The sequence below is a fragment of the Oncorhynchus masou genome, chromosome 23, assembly GCF_036934945.1.
Source record: "Oncorhynchus masou masou isolate Uvic2021 chromosome 23, UVic_Omas_1.1, whole genome shotgun sequence".
Taxonomy (NCBI): Eukaryota; Metazoa; Chordata; class Actinopteri; order Salmoniformes; family Salmonidae; genus Oncorhynchus; species Oncorhynchus masou.
In genome coordinates this window covers 1,101,051-1,126,632 of record NC_088234.1, presented here as the reverse complement: position 1 = coordinate 1,126,632, position 25,582 = coordinate 1,101,051, and the positions used below count along the sequence as shown (strand labels likewise).

At 36.2% G+C, this 25,582-nt stretch overlaps 1 protein-coding gene and 1 long non-coding RNA gene across 2 annotated transcripts in view; both read right to left on the bottom strand.

The window, feature by feature from the left end:
- Positions 1 to 21,263, bottom strand: part of LOC135509867 (uncharacterized) — a 53,847-nt gene extending 32,584 nt beyond the window's left edge. Inside the window, exons 1-2 of the long non-coding RNA XR_010450998.1 lie at positions 21,099 to 21,263; positions 20,858 to 20,914 (exon numbers count right to left, since the gene is read on the bottom strand). This is a non-coding gene — a long non-coding RNA (uncharacterized LOC135509867). The remainder of the gene's footprint in view (positions 1 to 20,857; positions 20,915 to 21,098) is intronic.
- Positions 21,264 to 21,392: 129 nt separating this feature from the next.
- On the bottom strand, positions 21,393 to 24,817 carry LOC135511219 (Fc receptor-like protein 5). The gene is made up of 4 exons (XM_064932848.1): positions 24,799 to 24,817; positions 23,088 to 23,363; positions 21,486 to 21,728; positions 21,393 to 21,403 (listed from the first exon to the last, which is right to left on the bottom strand). Exons 1-4 carry the CDS (start codon positions 24,815 to 24,817, stop codon positions 21,393 to 21,395), a joined length of 549 nt encoding a protein of 182 aa, XP_064788920.1.
- Between the last annotated feature and the right edge of the window lie 765 nt (positions 24,818 to 25,582).

Below are 25,582 nucleotides of genomic sequence, written 5' to 3'. Positions count from 1 at the left end.
TACAGTACTTGTTGTGTTATAGTGTTATACAGTATTACAGTACCTGTGGTTTTATAGTGTTATAAGGTATTACAGTACCTGTGGTGTTATACAGTATTGCAGTACCTGTGGTGTTATAGTGTTATACAGTATTACAGTACCTGTTATAGTGTTATTCAATATTACAGTACCTGTGGTTTTATAGTATTATACAGTATTACACTACCTGTGGTGTTATAGTGTTATACAGTATTATAGTACCTGTGGAGTTATAGTTTTATACAGTATTACAGTACATGTGGTGTTATAGTGTTTTACAGTATTACAGTACCTGTGGTGTTATAGTGCTATACAGTACCTGTGGTGTAATAGTGTTATACATTACTACAGTACCTGTGGTGTTATAGCGTTATACAGCATTACAGTACCTATGGTGGTATACGGTATTGCAGTACCTGTGGTGTTATAGCATTTTACAGGATTACAGTACCTGTGGTGTAAGTGTTATACAGTATTACAGTACCTGTGGTGTTATAGTGTTATACAGTATTACAGTACCTGTGGTGTTATAGTGTTATACGATATTACACTACCTGCTGTGTTATACAGTATTACAGTACCTGTGGTGTTATAGTGTTATAAGGTATTACAGTACCGGTTATAGTGTTAAACAGTATTACAGTACCTGTGGTGTTATAGTGTTATACAGTATTACAGTACCTGTGGTGTTATAGTGTGTTAAGGTATTACAGTACCTGTGGTGTTATGCACTATTACAGTACCTGTGGTGTTATAGGGTTATACAGTATTACAGTACCTGTTATAGTGTTATACAGTATTACAGTACCTGTGGTGTTATAGTGTTATACAGTATTACAGTACCTGTGGTGTTATAGTGTTATAAGGTATTACAGTACCTGTGGTGTTATAGTGTTATACAGTATTACAGTACTTGTGGTGTTATAGTGTTATACAGTATTACAGTACCTGTGGTTTTATAGTGTTATAAGGAATTACAGTACCTGTGGTGTTATACAGTATTACAGTACCTGTGGTGTTATAGTGTTATACAGTATTACAGTACCTGTTATAGTGTTATACAATATTACAGTACCTGTGGTGTTATAGTATTATACAGTATTACACTACCTGTGGTGTTATAGTGTTATACAGTATTATAGTACCTGTGGAGTTATAGTTTTATACATTATTACAGTACATGTGGTGTTATAGTGTTTTACAGTATTACAGTACCTGTGGTGTTATAGTGCTATACAGTACCTGTGGTGTAATAGTGTTATACATTACTACAGTAACCGTGGTGTTATAGCGTTATACAGCATTACATTACATATGGTGGTATACGGTATTGCAGTACCTGTGGTGTTATAGCGTTTTACAGGATTACAGTACCTGTGGTGTAAGTCTTATACAGTATTACAGTACCTGTGGTGTTATAGTGTTATACAGGATTACAGTACCTGTGGTGTTATAGTGTTATACAGTATTACAGTACCTGTGGTGTTATAGGGTTATACAGTATTACAGTACCTGTTATAGTGTTAAAAAGTATTACAGTACCTGTGGTGTTATAGTGTTATACAATATTACAGTACCTGTGGTGTTATAGTGTTATAAGGTATTACAGTACCTGTGGTGTTATAGTGTTATACAGTTTTACAGTACCTGTGGTGTTATTGTGTTATACAGTATTACAGTACCTGTGATTTTATAGTGTTATACAGTATTACAGTAACTGTTATAGTGTTATACAATATTACAGTACCAGTGGTGTTATAGTAGTATACCTTATTACACTACCTGTGGTGTTATAGTGTTATTCAGTACTACAGTACCTGTGGTGTTATACAGTATTACAGTACCTGTGGTGTTATTGTGTTATACAGTACTAAAGTACCTGTGATGTTATACAGTATTACAGTACCTGTGGTGTTATAGTGTTATACAGTATTACAGTAACTGTGGTGTTATAGTGTTATAAGGTATTACAGTACCTGTGGTGGTATACAGTATTACAGTACCTGTGGGGGTATCATGTAATTCAGTACTACAGTACCTGTGGTGTTATACAGTATTACAGTACCTGTGGTGTTAGTGTTATACGGTATTACAGTACCTGTGGTGTTATAGTGTTATACAGTATTACAGTACCTGTGGTGTTATAGTGTTATACAGTATTACAGTAACTGTGGTGTTGTAGTGTTATACAGTATTACAGTACCTGTTGTGTTATACAGTATTACAGTACCTGTTGTGTTATACAGTATTACAGTACCTGTGGTGTTATACATTATTACCGTACCTGTGTTGTGTTATAGTGTTATACAGTACTACAGTACCTGTGGTGTTATAGTGTTATACAGTATTACAGTACCTGTGGTGTTATAGTGTTATACAGTATTACAGTACCTGTGGTGGTATAGTGTTATACAGTATTAGAGTACCTGTGTTGTAATAGTGATATACAGTACTACAGTACCTGTGGTGGTATAGTGTTATACAGTATTACAGTACCTGTGGTGTTATTGTGTTATACAGTATTACAGTACCTGTGGTGTTATAGTATTATACAGTATTACAGTACCTGTGGTGTTATACAGTATTACAGTACCTGTGGAAGTATAGTGTTATACAGTACTATATTACCTGTGGTGTTATAGTGTTATTCAGTATCTGTGGTGTTAGAGTGTTATACAGTACTACAGTACCTGTGGTGGTATACAGTATTACAGTACCTGTGGTGGTATCGTGTTATTCAGTACTACAGTACCTGTGGTGTTATACAGTATTACAGTAAATGTGGTGTTATAGTGTTATGCAGTATCACAGTACCTGTGGTGGTATAGTGTTACACAGTATTACAGTAACTATGGTGTTATAGTGTTACAGAGTATTGCAGTACCTGTGGTGTTATACAGTATTACAGTACCTGTGGAAGTATAGTGTTATACAGTACTATATTACCTGTGGTGTTATAGTGTTATTCAGTATCTGTGGTGTTAGAGTGTTATACAGTACTACAGTACCTGTGGTGTTATACAGTATTACAGTACCTGTGGTGGTATCGTGTTATTCAGTACTACAGTACCTGTGGTGTTATACAGTATTACAGTACCTGTGGTGGTATCGTGTTATTCAGTACTACAGTACCTGTGGTGTTATACAGTATTACAGTAAATGTGGTGTTATAGTGTTATGCAGTATCACAGTACCTGTGGTGGTATAGTGTTATGCAGTATCACAGTACCTGTGGTGGTATAGTGTTACACAGTATTACAGTACCTGTGGTGTTATAGTGTTATATAGTTTTACAGTACCTGTGGCGTTATAGTGTTATACAGTATTACAGTACCTGTGGTGTAATATTGTTATACAGTATTCCAGTACCTGTGGTGTTATAGTGTTATATAGTATCACAGCACCTGTGGTGTTATAGTGGTATACAGTATTGCAGCACCTGTGGTGTTATAGTGTTATACAGTACTACAGTACCTGTGGTGTTATATTGTTAAACATTATTCCAGTACCTGTGGTGTTATAGTGTTATATAGTATCACAGCAACGGTGGTGTTATAGTGGTATACAGTATTGCAGCACCTGTGGTGTTATAGTGTTATACAGTATTATAGTACCTGTGGAGTTATAGTGTTATACAGTATTACAGTACCTGTGGTGTTATAGTGTCATACAGTATTACAGTACCTGTGGTGTTATAGTGCTATACAGTACCAGTGGTGTTATAGTGTTATATAGTATCACAGCACCTGTGGTGTTATAGTGGTATACAGTATTCCAGTACCTGTGGTGATATAGTGATATACAGTATTATAGTACCTGTGGTGTTATAGTGTTATACAGTATTACAGTACCTGTGGTGTTATAGTGCTGTACAGTATTACAGTACCTGTGGTGGTATACGGTACTACAGTACCTGTGGTGTTATAGTGTTATACAGTATTACAGTTACCGGGGTGTTATAGTGTTATACAGCATTACAGTACCTATGGTGGTATACGGTATTGCAGTACCTGTGGTGTTATACTGGTATAAGGTATTACAGTTACTGTGATGTTATAGTGTTATACAGTATTACACTACCTGTGGTGTTATAGTGTTATAAGGTAGTACAGTACCTGTGGTGTTATAGTGTTATACAGTATTACAGTACCTGTGGTGTTATAGTGTCATACAGTATTACAGTACCTGTGGTGTTATACAGTATTACAGTACCTGTGGTGTTATAGTGTTATACAGTATTACAGTACCTGTGGTGTTAGTGTTATACGGTATTACAGTACCAGTGGTGTTATAGTGTTATACAGTACAACAGTACATGTGGTGTTATAGTGTTTTACAGTATTACAGTACCTGTGGTGTTATAGTGCTATACAGGACCTGTGGTGTAATAGTGTTATACATTACTACAGTACCTGTGGTGTTATAGCGTTATACAGTATTACAGTACCTGTGGTGTTATAGTGTTATATAGTTTTACAGTACCTGTGGCGTTATAGTGTTATACAGTACTACAGTACCTGTGGTTTTATAGTGTTATAAGGTATTACAGTACCTGTGGTGTTATACAGTATTACAGTACCTGTGGTGTTATAGTGTTATACAGTATTACAGTACCTGTGGTGTTAGTGTTATACGGTATTACAGTACCAGTGGTGTTATAGTGTTATACAGTACAACAGTACCTGTGGTGTTATAGTATTATACAGTATTACACTACCTGTGGTGTTATAGTGTTATAAGGTATTACAGTACCTGTGGTGTTATACAGTATTACAGTACCTGTGGTGTTATAGTGTTATACAGTATTACAGTACCTGTGGTGTTAGTGTTATACGGTATTACAGTACCAGTGGTGTTATAGTGTTATACAGTACAACAGTACATGTGGTGTTATAGTGTTTTACAGTATTACAGTACCTGTGGTGTTATAGTGCTATACAGGACCTGTGGTGTAATAGTGTTATACATTACTACAGTACCTGTGGTGTTATAGCGTTATACAGTATTACAGGACCTGTGGTGTAATAGTGTTATACATTACTACAGTACCTGTGGTGTTATAGCGTTATACAGTATTACAGTACCTGTGGTTTTATAGTGTTATAAGGTATTACAGTACCTGTGGTGTTATACAGTATTACAGTACCTGTGGTGTTATAGTGTTATACAGTATTACAGTACCTGTGGTGTTAGTGTTATGCGGTATTACAGTACCAGTGGTGTTATAGTGTTATACAGTACAACAGTACCTGTGGTGTTATAGTATTATACAGTATTACACTACCTGTGGTGTTATAGTGTTATACAGTATTATAGTACCTGTGGAGTTATAGTTTTATACAGTATTACAGTACATGTGGTGTTATAGTGTTTTACAGTATTACAGTACCTGTGGTGTTATAGTGCTATACAGGACCTGTGGTGTAATAGTGTTATACATTACTACAGTACCTGTGGTGTTATAGCGTTATACAGCATTACAGTACCTATGGTGGTATACGGTATTGCAGTACCTGTGGTGTTATAGCGTTTTACAGGATTACAGTACCTGTGGTGTAAGTGTTATACAGTATTACAGTACCTGTGGTGTTATAGTGTTTTACAGGATTACAGTACCTGTGGTGTTATAGTGTTATACAGTATTACAGTACCTGTGGTGTTATAGTGTTATAAGGTATTACAGTACCTGTGGTGTTATAGTGTGATACAGTATTACAGGACCTGTGTTGTTATAGTGTTATACTGTATTACAGTACCTGTGGTGTTATAGTGTTATAAGGTATTACAGTACCTTTGGTGTTATAGGGTTACACAGTATTACAGTACCTGTTATAGTGTTAAACAGTATTACAGTACCTGTGGTGTTATAGTGTTATACAGTATTACAGTACCTGTGGTGTTATAGTGTTATAAGGTATTACAGTACCTGTGGTGTTATAGTGTTATACAGTTTTACAGTACCTGTGGTGTTATATTGTTATACAGTATTACAGTACCTGTGGTTTTATAGTGTTATACAGTATTACAGTACCTGTTATAGTGTTATACAATATTACAGTACCTGTGGTGTTATAGTAGTATACAGTATTACACTACCTGTGGTGTTATAGTGTTATTCAGTACTACAGTACCTGTGGTGTTATACAGTATTACAGTACCTGTGGTGTTATAGTGTTATACAGTACTACAGTACCTGTGGTATTATGCAGTATTACAGTACCTGTGGTGTTATTGTGTTATACAGTACTAAAGTACCTGTGGTGTTATACAGTATTACAGTACCTGTGGTGTTATAGTGTTATACAGTATTACAGTAACTGTGGTGTTATAGTGTTATAAGGTATTACAGTACCTGTGGTGGTATACAGTATTACAGTACCTGTGGGGGTATCGTGTAATTCAGTACTACATTACCTGTGGTGTTATACAGTATTACAGTACCTGTGGTGTTAGTGTTATACGGTATTACAGTACCTGTGGTGTTTTAGTGTTATACAGTATTACAGTAACTGTGGTGTTGTAGTGTTATACGGTATTACAGTACCTGTTGTGTTATAGTGTTATACAGTACTACAGTACCTGTGGTGGTATACGGTATTACAGTACCTGTGGTGTTATAGTGTTATACAGTATTACAGTACCTGTGGTGTTATAGTGTTATACAGTATTACAGTACCTGTGTTGTTATAGTGTTATACAGTATTACAGTACCTGTTGTGTTATACAGTATTACAGTACCTGTTGTGTTATACAGTATTACAGTACCTGTGGTGTTATAGTGTTATACAGTATTACAGTACCTGTGGTGTTATAGTGTTATACAGTATTACACTACCTGTGGTGTTATAGCGTTATAAGGTATTACAGTACCTGTGGTGTTAAACACTATTACAGTACCTGTGGTGTTATAGGGTTATACAGTATTACAGTACCTGTTATATTGTTATACAGTATTACAGTACCTGTGGTGTTATAGTGTTATTCAGTACTACAGTACCTGTGGTGGTATACAGTATTACAGTACCTGTGGGGGTATCGTGTAATTCAGTACTACATTACCTGTGGTGTTATACAGTATTACAGTACCTGTGGTGTTAGTGTTATACGGTATTACAGTACCTGTGGTGTTTTAGTGTTATACAGTATTACAGTAACTGTGGTGTTGTAGTGTTATACGGTATTACAGTACCTGTTGTGTTATAGTGTTATACAGTACTACAGTACCTGTGGTGGTATACGGTATTACAGTACCTGTGGTGTTATAGTGTTATACAGTATTACAGTACCTGTGGTTTTATAGTGTTATACAGTATTACAGTACCTGTGTTGTTATAGTGTTATACAGTATTACAGTACCTGTTGTGTTATACAGTATTACAGTACCTGTTGTGTTATACAGTATTACAGTACCTGTGGTGTTATAGTGTTATACAGTATTACAGTACCTGTGGTGTTATAGTGTTATACAGTATTACACTACCTGTGGTGTTATAGCGTTATAAGGTATTACAGTACCTGTGGTGTTATACACTATTACAGTACCTGTGGTGTTATAGGGTTATACAGTATTACAGTACCTGTTATAGCATTTTACAGGATTACAGTACCTGTGGTGTAAGTGTTATACAGTATTACACTACCTGTGGTGTTATAGTGTTATTCAGTACTACAGTACCTGTGGTGTTATACAGTATTACATTACCTGTGGTGTTATAGTGTTATACAGTACTACAGTACCTGTGGTATTATGCAGTATTACAGTACCTGTGGTGTTATTGTGTTATACAGTACTAAAGTACCTGTGGTGTTATACAGTATTACAGTACCTGTGGTGTTATAGTGTTATACAGTATTACAGTAACTGTGGTGTTATAGTGTTATAAGGTATTACAGTACCTGTGGTGGTATACAGTATTACAGTACCTGTGGGGGTATCGTGTAATTCAGTACTACATTACCTGTGGTGTTATACAGTATTACAGTAACTGTGGTGTTGTAGTGTTATACGGTATTACAGTACCTGTTGTGTTATAGTGTTATACAGTACTACAGTACCTGTGGTGGTATACGGTATTACAGTACCTGTGGTGTTATAGTGTTATACAGTATTACAGTACCTGTGGTGTTATAGTGTTATACAGTATTACAGTACCTGTGTTGTTATAGTGTTATACAGTATTACAGTACCTGTTGTGTTATACAGTATTACAGTACCTGTTGTGTTATACAGTATTACAGTACCTGTGGTGTTATAGTGTTATACAGTATTACAGTACCTGTGGTGTTATAGTGTTATACAGTATTACACTACCTGTGGTGTTATAGCATTATAAGGTATTACAGTACCTGTGGTGTTATACACTATTACAGTACCTGTGGTGTTATAGGGTTATACAGTATTACAGTACCTGTTATATTGTTATACAGTATTACAGTACCTGTGGTGTTATAGTGTTATACAGTATTACAGTACCTGTGGTGTTATAGTGTTATAAGGTATTACAGTACCTGTGGTGTTATAGTGTTATACAGTATTACAGTACCTGTGGTTTTATAGTGTTATAAGGTATTACAGTACCTGTGGTGTTATACAGTATTACAGTACCTGTGGTGTTATAGTGTTATACAGTATTACAGTACCTGTTATAGTGTTATACAATATTACAGTACCTGTGGTTTTATAGTATTATACAGTATTACACTACCTGTGGTGTTATAGTGTTATACAGTATTATAGTACCTGTGGAGTTATAGTTTTATACAGTATTACAGTACATGTGGTGTTATAGTGTTTTACAGTATTACAGTACCTGTGGTGTTATAGTGCTATACAGTACCTGTGGTGTAATAGTGTTATACATTACTACAGTACCTGTGGTGTTATAGCGTTATACAGCATTACAGTACCTATGGTGGTATACGGTATTGCAGTACCTGTGGTGTTATAGCATTTTACAGGATTACAGTACCTGTGGTGTAAGTGTTATACAGTATTACAGTACCTGTGGTGTTTAGTGTTATACAGTATTACAGTAACTGTGGTGTTATAGTGTTATACGATATTACACTACCTGCTGTGTTATACAGTATTACAGTACCTGTGGTGTTATAGTGTTATAAGGTATTACAGTACCTGTTATAGTGTTAAACAGTATTACAGTACCTGTGGTGTTATAGTGTTATACAGTATTACAGTACCTGTGGTGTTATAGTGTGTTAAGGTATTACAGTACCTGTGGTGTTATTCACTATTACAGTACCTGTGGTGTTATAGGGTTATACAGTATTACAGTACCTGTTATAGTGTTATACAGTATTACAGTACCTGTGGTGTTATAGTGTTATACAGTATTACAGTACTTGTGGTGTTATAGTGTTATACAGTATTACAGTACCTGTGGTTTTATAGTGTTATAAGGTATTACAGTACCTGTGGTGTTATACAGTATTACAGTACCTGTGGTGTTATAGTGTTATACAGTATTACAGTACCTGTTATAGTGTTATACAATATTACAGTACCTGTGGTGTTATAGTATTATACAGTATTACACTACCTGTGGTGTTATAGTGTTATACAGTATTATAGTACCTGTGGAGTTATAGTTTTATACATTATTACAGTACATGTGGTGTTATAGTGTTTTACAGTATTACAGTACCTGTGGTGTTATAGTGCTATACAGTACCTGTGGTGTAATAGTGTTATACATTACTACAGTAACCGTGGTGTTATAGCGTTATACAGCATTACATTACATATGGTGGTATACGGTATTGCAGTACCTGTGGTGTTATAGCGTTTTACAGGATTACAGTACCTGTGGTGTAAGTGTTATACAGTATTACAGTACCTGTGGTGTTATAGTGTTATACAGGATTACAGTACCTGTGGTGTTATAGTGTTATACAGTATTACAGTACCTGTGGTGTTATAGGGTTATACAGTATTACAGTACCTGTTATAGTGTTAAAAGGTATTACAGTACCTGTGGTGTTATAGTGTTATACAATATTACAGTACCTGTGGTGTTATAGTGTTATAAGGTATTACAGTACCTGTGGTGTTATAGTGTTATACAGTTTTACAGTACCTGTGGTGTTATTGTGTTATACAGTATTACAGTACCTGTGATTTTATAGTGTTATACAGTATTACAGTACCTGTTATAGTGTTATACAATATTACAGTACCAGTGGTGTTATAGTAGTATACCTTATTACACTACCTGTGGTGTTATAGTGTTATTCAGTACTACAGTACCTGTGGTGTTATACAGTATTACAGTACCTGTGGTGTTATTGTGTTATACAGTACTAAAGTACCTGTGATGTTATACAGTATTACAGTACCTGTGGTGTTATAGTGTTATACAGTATTACAGTAACTGTGGTGTTATAGTGTTATAAGGTATTACAGTACCTGTGGTGGTATACAGTATTACAGTACCTGTGGGGGTATCATGTAATTCAGTACTACAGTACCTGTGGTGTTATACAGTATTACAGTACCTGTGGTGTTAGTGTTATACGGTATTACAGTACCTGTGGTGTTATAGTGTTATACAGTATTACAGTACCTGTGGTGTTATAGTGTTATACAGTATTACAGTAACTGTGGTGTTGTAGTGTTATACGGTATTACAGTACCTGTTGTGTTATAGTGTTATACAGTACTACAGTACCTGTGGTGGTATACGGTATTACAGTACCTGTTTTGTTATAGTGTTATACAGTATTACAGTACCTGTGGTGTTATAGTGTTATACAGTATTACAGTACCTGTTGTGTTATACAGTATTACAGTACCTGTTGTGTTATACGGTATTACAGTACCTGTTGTGTTATAGTGTTATACAGTACTACAGTACCTGTGGTGGTATACGGTATTACAGTACCTGTTTTGTTATAGTGTTATACAGTATTACAGTACCTGTGGTGTTATAGTGTTATACAGTATTACAGTACCTGTGGTGTTATAGTGTTGTACAGTATTACAGTACCTGTGGTGTTATAGTGTTATACAGTATTACAGTACCTGTGGTGTTATAGTATTATACAGTATTACACTACCTGTGGTGTTATAGTGTTATACAGTATTATAGTACCTGTGGAGTTATAGTTTTATACATTATTACAGTACATGTGGTGTTATAGTGTTTTACAGTATTACAGTACCTGTGGTGTTATAGTGCTATACAGTACCTGTGGTGTAATAGTGTTATACATTACTACAGTAACCGTGGTGTTATAGCGTTATACAGCATTACATTACATATGGTGGTATACGGTATTGCAGTACCTGTGGTGTTATAGCGTTTTACAGGATTACAGTACCTGTGGTGTAAGTGTTATACAGTATTACAGTACCTGTGGTGTTATAGTGTTATACAGGATTACAGTACCTGTGGTGTTATAGTGTTATACAGTATTACAGTACCTGTGGTGTTATAGGTTTATACAGTATTACAGTACCTGTTATAGTGTTAAAAGGTATTACAGTACCTGTGGTGTTATAGTGTTATACAATATTACAGTACCTGTGGTGTTATAGTGTTATAAGGTATTACAGTACCTGTGGTGTTATAGTGTTATACAGTTTTACAGTACCTGTGGTGTTATTGTGTTATACAGTATTACAGTACCTGTGATTTTATAGTGTTATACAGTATTACAGTACCTGTTATAGTGTTATACAATATTACAGTACCAGTGGTGTTATAGTAGTATACCTTATTACACTACCTGTGGTGTTATAGTGTTATTCAGTACTACAGTACCTGTGGTGTTATACAGTATTACAGTACCTGTGATGTTATTGTGTTATACAGTACTAAAGTACCTGTGATGTTATACAGTATTACAGTACCTGTGGTGTTATAGTGTTATACAGTATTACAGTAACTGTGGTGTTATAGTGTTATAAGGTATTACAGTACCTGTGGTGGTATACAGTATTACAGTACCTGTGGGGGTATCATGTAATTCAGTACTACAGTACCTGTGGTGTTATACAGTATTACAGTACCTGTGGTGTTAGTGTTATACGGTATTACAGTACCTGTGGTGTTATAGTGTTATACAGTATTACAGTACCTGTGGTGTTATAGTGTTATACAGTATTACAGTAACTGTGGTGTTGTAGTGTTATACGGTATTACAGTACCTGTTGTGTTATAGTGTTATACAGTACTACAGTACCTGTGGTGGTATACGGTATTACAGTACATGTTTTGTTATAGTGTTATACAGTATTACAGTACCTGTGGTGTTATAGTGTTATACAGTATTACAGTACCTGTGTTGTTATAGTGTTATACAGTATTACAGTACCTGTTGTGTTATACAGTATTACAGTACCTGTTGTGTTATACAGTATTACAGTACCAGTGGTGTTATACATTATTACCGTACCTGTGTTGTGTTATAGTGTTATACAGTACTAGAGTACCTGTGGTGTTATAGTGTTGTACAGTATTACAGTACCTGTGGTGTTATAGTGTTATACAGTATTACAGTACCTGTGGTGGTATAGTGTTATACAGTATTAGAGTACCTGTGGTGTAATAGTGATATACAGTACTACAGTACCTGTGGTGGTATAGTGTTATACAGTATTACAGTACCTGTGGTGTTATAGTATTATACAGTATTACAGTACCTGTGGTGTTATACAGTATTACAGTACCTGTGGAAGTATAGTGTTATACAGTACTATAGTACCTGTGGTGTTATAGTGTTATTCAGTATCTGTGGTGTTAGAGTGTTATACAGTACTACAGTACCTGTGGTGTTATACAGTATTACAGTACCTGTGGTGGTATCGTGTTATTCAGTACTACAGTACCTGTGGTGTTATACAGTATTACAGTAAATGTGGTGTTATAGTGTTATGCAGTATCACAGTACCTGTGGTGGTATAGTGTTACACAGTATTACAGTAACTATGGTGTTATAGTGTTACAGAGTATTGCAGTACCTGTGGTGTTATAGTATTATACAGTATTACAGTACCTGTGGTGTTATAGTGTTATAGAGTATTGCAGTACATGTGGTGTTATAGTGTTATACTGTATTACAGTGCTTGTGTTGTTATAGTGCTATACACTATTACAGTACCTGTGGTGTTATAGTGTTATATAGTTTTACAGTACCTGTGGCGTTATAGTGTTATACAGTACTACAGTACCTGTGGTGTAATATTGTTATACAGTATTCCAGTACCTGTGGTGTTATAGTGTTATATAGTATCACAGCACCTGTGGTGTTATAGTGGTATACAGTATTGCAGCACCTGTGGTGTTATAGTGTTATACAGTACTACAGTACCTGTGGTGTTATATTGTTATACATTATTCCAGTACCTGTGGTGTTATAGTGTTATATAGTATCACAGCACCTGTGGTGTTATAGTGGTATACAGTATTGCAGCACCTGTGGTGTTATAGTGTTATACAGTATTATAGTACCTGTGGAGTTATAGTGTTATACAGTATTACAGTACCTGTGGTGTTATAGTGTCATACAGTATTACAGTACCTGTGGTGTTATAGTGCTATACAGTACCAGTGGTGTTATAGTGTTATACAGTATTACAGTACCTGTGGTGTTATAGTGTTATACAGTATTACAGTACCTGTGGTGTTATAGTGCTGTACAGTATTACAGTACCTGTGGTGGTATACGGTACTACAGTACCTGTGGTGTTATAGTGTTATACAGTATTACAGTACCTGTGGTGTTATAGTGTTATACAGCATTACAGTACCTATGGTGGTATACGGTATTGCAGTACCTGTGGTGTTATACTGGTATAAGGTATTACAGTTACTGTGATGTTATAGTGTTATACAGTATTACACTACCTGTGGTGTTATAGTGTTATAAGGTATTACAGTACCTGTGGTGTTATAGTGTTATACAGTATTACAGTACCTGTGGTGTTATAGTGTTATACAGTATTACAGTACCTGTGGTGTTAGTGTTATACGGTATTACAGTACCAGTGGTGTTATAGTGTTATACAGTACAACAGTACCTGTGGTGTTATAGTATTATACAGTATTACACTACCTGTGGTGTTATAGTGTTATACAGTATTATAGTACCTGTGGAGTTATAGTTTTATACAGTATTACAGTACATGTGGTGTTATAGTGTTTTACAGTATTACAGTACCTGTGGTGTTATAGTGCTATACAGGACCTGTGGTGTAATAGTGTTATACATTACTACAGTACCTGTGGTGTTATAGCGTTATACAGCATTACAGTACCTATGGTGGTATACGGTATTGCAGTACCTGTGGTGTTATAGCGTTTTACAGGATTACAGTACCTGTGGTGTAAGTGTTATACAGTATTACAGTACCTGTGGTGTTATAGTGTTTTACAGGATTACAGTACCTGTGGTGTTATAGTGTTATACAGTATTACAGTACCTGTGGTGTTATAGTGTTATAAGGTATTACAGTACCTGTGGTGTTATAGTGTGATACAGTATTACAGGACCTGTGTTGTTATAGTGTTATACTGTATTACAGTACCTGTGGTGTTATAGTGTTATAATGTATTACAGTACCTTTGGTGTTATAGGGTTACACAGTATTACAGTACCTGTTATAGTGTTAAACAGTATTACAGTACCTGTGGTGTTATAGTGTTATACAGTATTACAGTACCTGTGGTGTTATAGTGTTATAAGGTATTACAGTACCTGTGGTGTTATAGTGTTATACAGTTTTACAGTACCTGTGGTGTTATAGTGTTATACAGTATTACAGTACCTGTGGTTTTATAGTGTTATACAGTATTACAGTACCTGTTATAGTGTTATACAATATTACAGTACCTGTGGTGTTATAGTAGTATACAGTATTACACTACCTGTGGTGTTATAGTGTTATTCAGTACTACAGTACCTGTGGTGTTATACAGTATTACAGTACCTGTGGTGTTATAGTGTTATACAGTACTACAGTACCTGTGGTATTATGCAGTATTACAGTACCTGTGGTGTTATTGTGTTATACAGTACTAAAGTACCTGTGGTGTTATACAGTATTACAGTACCTGTGGTGTTATAGTGTTATACAGTATTACAGTAACTGTGGTGTTATAGTGTTATAAGGTATTACAGTACCTGTGGTGGTATACAGTATTACAGTACCTGTGGGGGTATCGTGTAATTCAGTACTACATTACCTGTGGTGTTATACAGTATTACAGTACCTGTGGTGTTAGTGTTATACGGTATTACAGTACCTGTGGTGTTTTAGTGTTATACAGTATTACAGTAACTGTGGTGTTGTAGTGTTATACGGTATTACAGTACCTGTTGTGTTATAGTGTTATACAGTACTACAGTACCTGTGGTGGTATACGGTATTACAGTACCTGTGGTGTTATAGTGTTATACAGTATTACAGTACCTGTGGTGTTATAGTGTTATACAGTATTACAGTACCTGTGTTGTTATAGTGTTATACAGTATTACAGTACCTGTTGTGTTATACAGTATTACAGTACCTGTTGTGTTATACAGTATTACAGTACCTGTGGTGTTATAGTGTTATACAGTATTACAGTACCTGTGGTGTTATAGTGTTATACAGTATTACACTACCTGTGGTGTTATAGCGTTATAAGGTATTACAGTACCTGTGGTGTTAAACACTATTACAGTACCTGTGGTGTTATAGGGTTATACAGTATTACAGTACCTGTTATATTGTTATACAGTATTACAGTACCTGTGGTGTTATAGTGTTATTCAGTACTACAGTACCTGTGGTGGTATACAGTATTACAGTACCTGTGGGGTATCGTGTAATTCAGTACTACATTACCTGTGGTGTTATACAGTATTACAGTACCTGTGGTGTTAGTGTTATACGGTATTACAGTACCTGTGGTGTTTTAGTGTTATACAGTATTACAGTAACTGTGGTGTTGTAGTGTTATACGGTATTACAGTACCTGTTGTGTTATAGTGTTATACAGTACTACAGTACCTGTGGTGGTATACGGTATTACAGTACCTGTGGTGTTATAGTGTTATACAGTATTACAGTACCTGTGGTTTTATAGTGTTATACAGTATTACAGTACCTGTGTTGTTATAGTGTTATACAGTATTACAGTACCTGTTGTGTTATACAGTATTACAGTACCTGTTGTGTTATACAGTATTACAGTACCTGTGGTGTTATAGTGTTATACAGTATTACAGTACCTGTGGTGTTATAGTGTTATACAGTATTACACTACCTGTGGTGTTATAGCGTTATAAGGTATTACAGTACCTGTGGTGTTATACACTATTACAGTACCTGTGGTGTTATAGGGTTATACAGTATTACAGTACCTGTTATAGCATTTTACAGGATTACAGTACCTGTGGTGTAAGTGTTATACAGTATTACACTACCTGTGGTGTTATACAGTATTACAGTACCTGTGGTGTTATAGTGTTATACAGTACTACAGTACCTGTGGTATTATGCAGTATTACAGTACCTGTGGTGTTATTGTGTTATACAGTACTAAAGTACCTGTGGTGTTATACAGTATTACAGTACCTGGGGTGTTATAGTGTTATACAGTATTACAGTAACTGTGGTGTTATAGTGTTATAAGGTATTACAGTACCTGTGGTGGTATACAGTATTACAGTACCTGTGGGGGTATCGTGTAATTCAGTACTACATTACCTGTGGTGTTATACAGTATTACAGTAACTGTGGTGTTGTAGTGTTATACGGTATTACAGTACCTGTTGTGTTATAGTGTTATACAGTACTACAGTACCTGTGGTGGTATACGGTATTACAGTACCTGTGGTGTTATAGTGTTATACAGTATTACAGTACCTGTGGTGTTATAGTGTTATACAGTATTACAGTACCTGTGTTGTTATAGTGTTATACAGTATTACAGTACCTGTTGTGTTATACAGTATTACAGTACCTGTTGTGTTATACAGTATTACAGTACCTGTGGTGTTATAGTGTTATACAGTATTACAGTACCTGTGGTGTTATAGTGTTATACAGTATTACACTACCTGTGGTGTTATAGCGTTATAAGGTATTACAGTACCTGTGGTGTTATACACTATTACAGTACCTGTGGTGTTATAGGGTTATACAGTATTACAGTACCTGTTATATTGTTATACAGTATTACAGTACCTGTGGTGTTATAGTGTTATACAGTATTACAGTACCTGTGGTGTTATAGTGTTATAAGGTATTACAGTACCTGTGGTGTTATAGTGTTATACAGTATTACAGTACCTGTGGTTTTATAGTGTTATAAGGTATTACAGTACCTGTGGTGTTATACAGTATTACAGTACCTGTGGTGTTATAGTGTTATACAGTATTACAGTACCTGTTATAGTGTTATACAATATTACAGTACCTGTGGTTTTATAGTATTATACAGTATTACACTACCTGTGGTGTTATAGTGTTATACAGTATTATAGTACCTGTGGAGTTATAGTTTTATACAGTATTACAGTACATGTGGTGTTATAGTGTTTTACAGTATTACAGTACCTGTGGTGTTATAGTGCTATACAGTACCTGTGGTGTAATAGTGTTATACATTACTACAGTACCTGTGGTGTTATAGCGTTATACAGCATTACAGTACCTATGGTGGTATACGGTATTGCAGTACCTGTGGTGTTATAGCATTTTACAGGATTACAGTACCTGTGGTGTAAGTGTTATACAGTATTACAGTACCTGTGGTGTTATAGTGTTATACAGTATTACAGTAACTGTGGTGTTATAGTGTTATACGATATTACACTACCTGCTGTGTTATACAGTATTACAGTACCTGTGGTGTTATAGTGTTATAAGGTATTACAGTACCTGTTATAGTGTTAAACAGTATTACAGTACCTGTGGTGTTATAGTGTTATACAGTATTACAGTACCTGTGGTGTTATAGTGTGTTAAGGTATTACAGTACCTGTGGTGTTATTCACTATTACAGTACCTGTGGTGTTATAGGGTTATACAGTATTACAGTACCTGTTATAGTGTTATACAGTATTACAGTACCTGTGGTGTTATAGTGTTATACAGTATTACAGTACCTGTGGTGTTATAGTGTTATAAGGTATTACAGTACCTGTGGTGTTATAGTGTTATACAGTATTACAGTACTTGTGGTGTTATAGTGTTATACAGTATTACAGTACCTGTGGTTTTATAGTGTTATAAGGTATTACAGTACCTGTGGTGTTATACAGTATTACAGTACCTGTGGTGTTATAGTGTTATACAGTATTACAGTACCTGTTATAGTGTTATACAATATTACAGTACCTGTGGTGTTATAGTATTATACAGTATTACACTACCTGTGGTGTTATAGTGTTATACAGTATTATAGTACCTGTGGAGTTATAGTTTTATACATTATTACAGTACATGTGGTGTTATAGTGTTTTACAGTATTACAGTACCTGTGGTGTTATAGTGCTATACAGTACCTGTGGTGTAATAGTGTTATACATTACTACAGTAACCGTGGTGTTATAGCGTTATACAGCATTACATTACATATGGTGGTATACGGTATTGCAGTACCCGTGGTGTTATAGCGTTTTACAGGATTACAGTACCTGTGGTGTAAGTGTTATACAGTATTACAGTACCTGTGGTGTTATAGTGTTATACAGGATTACAGTACCTGTGGTGTTATAGTGTTATACAGTATTACAGTACCTGTGGTGTTATAGTGGTATACAGTATTGCAGCACCTGTGGTGTTATAGTGTTATACAGTATTATAGTACCTGTGGAGTTATAGTGTTATACAGTATTACAGTACCTGTGGTGTTATAGTGTCATACAGTATTACAGTACCTGTGGTGTTATAGTGCTATACAGTACCAGTGGTGTTATAGTGTTATACAGTATTACAGTACCTGTGGTGTTATAGTGTTATACAGTATTACAGTACCTGTGGTGTTATAGTGCTGTACAGTATTACAGTACCTGTGGTGGTATACGGTACTACAGTACCTGTGGTGTTATAGTGTTATACAGTATTACAGTACCTGTGGTGTTATAGTGTTATACAGCATTACAGTACCTATGGTGGTATACGGTTTTGCAGTACCTGTGGTGTTATACTGGTATAAGGTATTACAGTTACTGTGATGTTATAGTGTTATACAGTATTACACTACCTGTGGTGTTATAGTGTTATAAGGTATTACAGTACCTGTGGTGTTATAGTGTTATACAGTATTACAGTACCTGTGGTGTTATAGTGTTATACAGTATTACAGTACCTGTGGTGTTAGTGTTATACGGTATTACAGTACCAGTGGTGTTATAGTGTTATACAGTACAACAGTACCTGTGGTGTTATAGTATTATACAGTATTACACTACCTGTGGTGTTATAGTGTTATACAGTATTATAGTACCTGTGGAGTTATAGTTTTATACAGTATTACAGTACATGTGGTGTTATAGTGTTTTACAGTATTACAGTACCTGTGGTGTTATAGTGCTATACAGGACCTGTGGTGTAATAGTGTTATACATTACTACAGTACCTGTGGTGTTATAGCGTTATACAGCATTACAGTACCTATGGTGGTATACGGTATTGCAGTACCTGTGGTGTTATAGCGTTTTACAGGATTACAGTACCTGTGGTGTAAGTGTTATACAGTATTACAGTACCTGTGGTGTTATAGTGTTTTACAGGATTACAGTACCTGTGGTGTTATAGTGTTATACAGTATTACAGTACCTGTGGTGTTATACAGTATTACAGTACCTGTGGTGTTATAGTGTTATACAGTATTACAGTACCTGTGGTGTTATAGTGTTATACAGTATTACAGTACCTGTGTTGTTATAGTGTTATACAGTATTACAGTACCTGTTGTGTTATACAGTATTACAGTACCTGTTGTGTTATACAGTATTACAGTACCTGTGGTGTTATACATTATTACCGTACCTGTGTTGTGTTATAGTGTTATACAGTACTACAGTACCTGTGATGTTAGTGTTATACAGTATGACAGTAACAGTGGTGGTATAGTGTTATACAGTATTAGAGTACCTGTGGTGTTATAGTGTTATACAGTATTACAGTACCTGTGGTGTTATAGTGTTATACAGTATTACAGTACCTGTGGTGTTATAGTGTTATACAGTATTAGAGTACTTGTGGTGTTATAGTGTTATACAGTACTACATTACCTGTGGTGGTATAGTGTTATACAGTATTACAGTACCTGTGGTGTTATTGTGTTATACAGTATTACAGTACCTGTGGTGTTATAGTGTTATACAGTATTACAGTACCTGTGTTGTTATAGTGTTATACAGTATTACAGTACCTGTTGTGTTATACAGTATTACAGTACCTGTTGTGTTATACAGTATTACAGTACCTGTGGTGTTATACATTATTACCGTACCTGTGTTGTGTTATAGTGTTATACAGTATGACAGTAACAGTGGTGGTATAGTGTTATACAGTATTAGAGTACCTGTGGTGTTATTGTGTTATACAGTATTACAGTACTTGTGGTGTTATAGTGTTATACAGTACTACATTACCTGTGGTGGTATAGTGTTAAACAGTATTACAGTACCTGTGGTGTTATTGTGTTATACAGTATTACAGTACCTGTGGTGTTATAGTATTATACATTATTACAGTACCTGTGGTGTTATACAGTATTACAGTACCTGTGGAAGTATAGTGTTATACAGTACTATAGTACCTGTGGTGTTATACAGTATTACAGTACCTGTGGAAGTATAGTGTTATACATTACTACAGTACCTGTGGTGTTGGAGGTCTTCACTGCAGAGTAGACTGGATCAGCTCCTGGAGACTTCTCTGGAGGAGACGAGACAACGGTTTGAAGACATAAAGACATTGTACTGTGTGTGTTTGTTTGTGTGTGTGTGTGTGTGTGTGTGTGTGTGTGTGTGTGTGTGTGTGTGTGTGTGTGTGTGTGTGTGTGTGTGTGTGTGTGTGTGTGTGTGTGTGTGTGTGTGTGTGTGTGTGTGTGTGTGTGTACCTCTCCTTCTCCTGGGTTCTGGTTCCTGTATGATTCTAACGTCAGCATACGTAACATCTCTGGGTTCAGCTGCTACATCTTTGTTCCTCTTGCAGAACAGGACCAGTAGAATGATCAGAGAGATGGAGAGACCAGCCACCAACCCAGAGACAGACAGAGGGAGGAGGAGAGAGGGGGGGAGATAGGAGGGGGAGGGGGGTGAGGAGGAGGATGGGGTGAGAGGGGTGGGAGGAGACGAGGATGAGGTAGATCCCCTATCTTGAAAAACACAATTGAAAACAACACAATAAATAGTTATAAACAAACTGTTTAAAAGAACAAGAGACAATTATTGTAATTATATTATCTTAGACATATGTATTACTTCTAGAGATTACAATGTCTCACCTGTCACAGTCATCCAGCTCTCTGGTGATGCTCCTTCAGAGTTGGTACACTTGTAGAGTCCTTCATCTGACTTGGATACTGCAGGGATGGTCATCTCTCCTGTAGTCTCAGCCCTGATGAGGGATCCATCTTTGTAGAAACCAGCTGTGAGGTCAGAGGGAGTTCCCTGATATCTGCAGCGCAGAGTCACAGAATCTCCCTCAGTCACAGGAAGGGCAGGGCTCTCCAGGATCACAGCTCCAGCTGTATATAATATATAAACATCATATATAAACAGGGCTCTCCAGGATCACAGCACCAGCTGTATATAATATATAAACATCATATATAAACAGGGCTCTCCAGGATCACAGCTCCAGCTGTATATAATATATAAACATCATATATAAACAGGGCTCTCCAGGATCACAGCACCAACTGTATATAATATATAAACATCATATATAAACAGGTCTCTCCAGGATCACAGCTCCAGCTGTATATAATATATAAACATCATATATAAACAGGGCTCTCCAGGATCACAGCTCCAGCTGTATATAATATATAAACATCATATATAAACAGGTCACTCCAGGGTCACAGCTCCAGCTGTATATAATATATAAACATCATATATAAACAGGTCTCTCCAGGATCACAGCACCATCTGTATATAATATATAAACATCATATATAAACAGGGCTCTCCAGGATCACAGCTCCAGCTGTATATAATATATAAACATCATATATAAACAGGGCTCTCCAGGATCACAGCTCCAGCTGTATATAATATATAAACATCATATATAAACAGGGCTCTCCAGGATCACAGCTCCAGCTGTATATAATATATAAACATCATATATAAACAGGTCTCTCCAGGATCACAGCTCCAGCTGTATATAATATATAAACATCATATATAAACAGGTCTCTCCAGGATCACAGCTCCAGCTGTATATAATATATAAACATCATATATAAACAGGGCTCTCCAGGATCACAGCTCCAGCTGTATATAATATATAAACAGGTCTCTCCAGGGTCACAGCTCCAGCTATATATAATATATAAACATCATATATAAACAGGTCTCTCCAGGATCACAGCTCCAGCTGTATATAATATATAAACATCATATATAAACAGGTCTCTCCAGGATCACAGCTCCAGCTATATATAATATATAAACATCATATATAAACAGGTCTCTCCAGGATCACAGCTCCAGCTGTATATAGCTAATATATAAACATCATATATAAACAGGTCTCTCCAGGATCACAGCTCCAGCTGTATATAATATATAAACATCATATATAAACAGGGCTCTCCAGGATCACAGCTCCAGCTGTATATAATATATAAACAGGTCTCTCCAGGGTCACAGCTCCAGCTATATATAATATATAAACATCATATATAAACAGGTCTCTCCAGGATCACAGCTCCAGCTGTATATAATATATAAACATCATATATAAACAGGTCTCTCCAGGATCACAGCTCCAGCTATATATAATATATAAACATCATATATAAACATAACATCAGCTATCTGAAACCAGATGAACCACTAAACACTATAATGTTAGTAGATGGTGTTTGTGGACATACCATGTACTGTGATGTTGACAGCATTGCTGTGTTCTCCAGACCCAGACTCACACCAGTACACTCCACTGTGCGATGTTATTAGTGACACGTTGCATGAAGACCCCTGTTGTTTTCCCCAGTCAGTATTACACTCTGAAAGGATTCCTCTCGATGTGTTCCTCACCACTCTCCATCCAGCAGAGTTCCCCTGAACCTCACAGCTCAGAGAGACAGACTCAAATTTAAAGAACTGAGATCTGTCAGGACTGACGCTCAGAGACGCTGGAGGAGAGAGATCTAAGAGAGAGAGAAAGAAAGGGAGAGATAAAGAAGGAGAGATAGAGTTGCATTGTCTCATGTACACTTTAAAATACAGGCCCTTAAGAGTGATGAAGCCTGGAACAGTGATGCTGAAACACAGCAGAAAGAGGCTATTCTCCAGCTGTTTAACCTGGTGATGAGGGTAGGCTGAGACCTGGAGACAAGGCTTTATAAAACCTAGACACAAAAAATAGTGACAAGTTTGATATATATATTTATTTTATTTCACTTTATTTATTAATCAACCATTTATTATCTGTCTTTGCTCTCTTTTTTATGTTTATTTCACCTTTATTTAACCAGGTGGCTAGTTGAGAACACCTTTATTTAACCAGGTACGCCAGTTGAGAACACCTTTATTTAACCAGGTAGGCCAGTTGAGAACACCTTTATTTCACCAGGTAGGCCAGTTGAGAACACCTTTATTTAACCAGGTGGCCAGTTGAGAACACCTTTATTTAACCAGGTAGGCCAGTTGAGAACACCTTTATTTAACCAGGTGGCCAGTTGAGAACACCTTTATTTAACCAGGTAGGCCAGTTGAGAACACCTTTATTTCACCAGGTAGGCCAGTTGAGAACACCTTTATTTAACCAGGTGGCCAGTTGAGAACACCTTTATTTAACCAGGTAGGCCAGTTGAGAACACCTTTATTTAACCAGGTAGGCCAGTTGAGAACACCTTTATTTAACCAGGTGGCTAGTTGAGAACAAGTTCTCATTTACAACTGCGACAACGCCAAGATAAAGCAAAGCAGTTCGACACAAACAACAACACAGAGTTACACATGGATTAAACAAACATACAGTCAATAATACATTAGAAAAAAAGTATATATACAGTGTGTGCAAATGAGGTTAGATAAGGGAGGTAAAGGCAATAAAATAGGCCATAGTGTCGAAGTAATTGCAATATAGCAATTAAACACTGGAATGATAGATGTGCAGAAGATGAATGTGCAAGTAGAGACATTGGGTTGCAAAGGAGCAAAATAAATAAATAAATACAGTATGGGGATGAGGTAGTTGGATGGGCTATTTACAGATGGGCTATGTGCAGGTGCAGTGTGTCACGAATATTACCGAAGGTGACTCCCCTTCTTGTTCGGGTGGCGCTCGGCGCTCGTCGTCGCCGGTCTGTTAGCTATCACCGTTGTTCTGTGTTCCTTTGGTTTTGTCTGATTGGTATCACCTGTTTCTTGTTTGGTTGTTTGGGTAGGGTTATATATAGTTTGTTCAGCCCGCTTCTGTTTCGTTCGTCTGTTCTGTGTTTGAGTGTATTTTGTTTGTATTTTGGGTTTTGCGCTGTCCGTTATTATTTCTGATCATTCGTTTTCCTACTTTTGTTCATGTTATTTTTCCTGGACATTAAAGCATGTTTTTTCCCACATCTTTTGCTCTCTGCGCCTGACTCCACACCTCCTCACTCATTTGTCGTAACACAGTGATCTGTGAGCTGCCCTGACAGCTGGAGCTTGAATTTAGTGAGGGAGATAAGAGAGCGATTTTTGCAGTTTGTTCCAGTCATTGGCAGCAGAGAACTGTAAGGAAAGGCGGCCAAAGGGGGAACAAGTCAGAACCGTCCAGAGTAGTGATGCTGATACGGCCAGGTACCTTCTTTACTAAGACAATAAGGACTGGAGACCGATATGAAGGGTTGGTGTAGACTGATATGAAGTCACAACCAATGAAGAGACAGGAATACATTATACTATTATAGAACAGGTGATGAATATAGAGAAATGTTACTATTATAGAACAGGTGATGAATATAGAGAAATGTTACTATTATAGAACAGGTGATGAATATAGATAAATGTTACTATTATAGAACAGGTGATGAATATAGAGAAATGTTACTATTATAGAACAGGTGACGAACATAGATAAATGTTACTATTATAGAACAGGTGATGAATATAGAGAAATGTTACTATTATAGAACAGGTGATGAATATAGAGAAATGTTACTATTATAGAACAGGTGATGAATATAGAGAAATGTTACTATTATAGAACAGGTGATGAATATAGAGAAATGTACTCACCTCCACCTTGTCTGAGGCTACAGTATACCAGTGTACTCAACAGCACTGAAACACACAGAGAGAACTATCACTGTGGTACATGATGGAAACACTCAAACACACAGATAACTATCAATGTGGTACATGATGTAAACACTGAAAAACACAG

Coding starts and splice junctions, on each gene's coding strand:
- LOC135511219 (XM_064932848.1), bottom strand. Junction 21,729..23,087: donor TGTCAACATCACAGTACATG/GTATGTCCACAA, acceptor TATTATATACAG/CTGGAGCTGTGATCCTGGAG.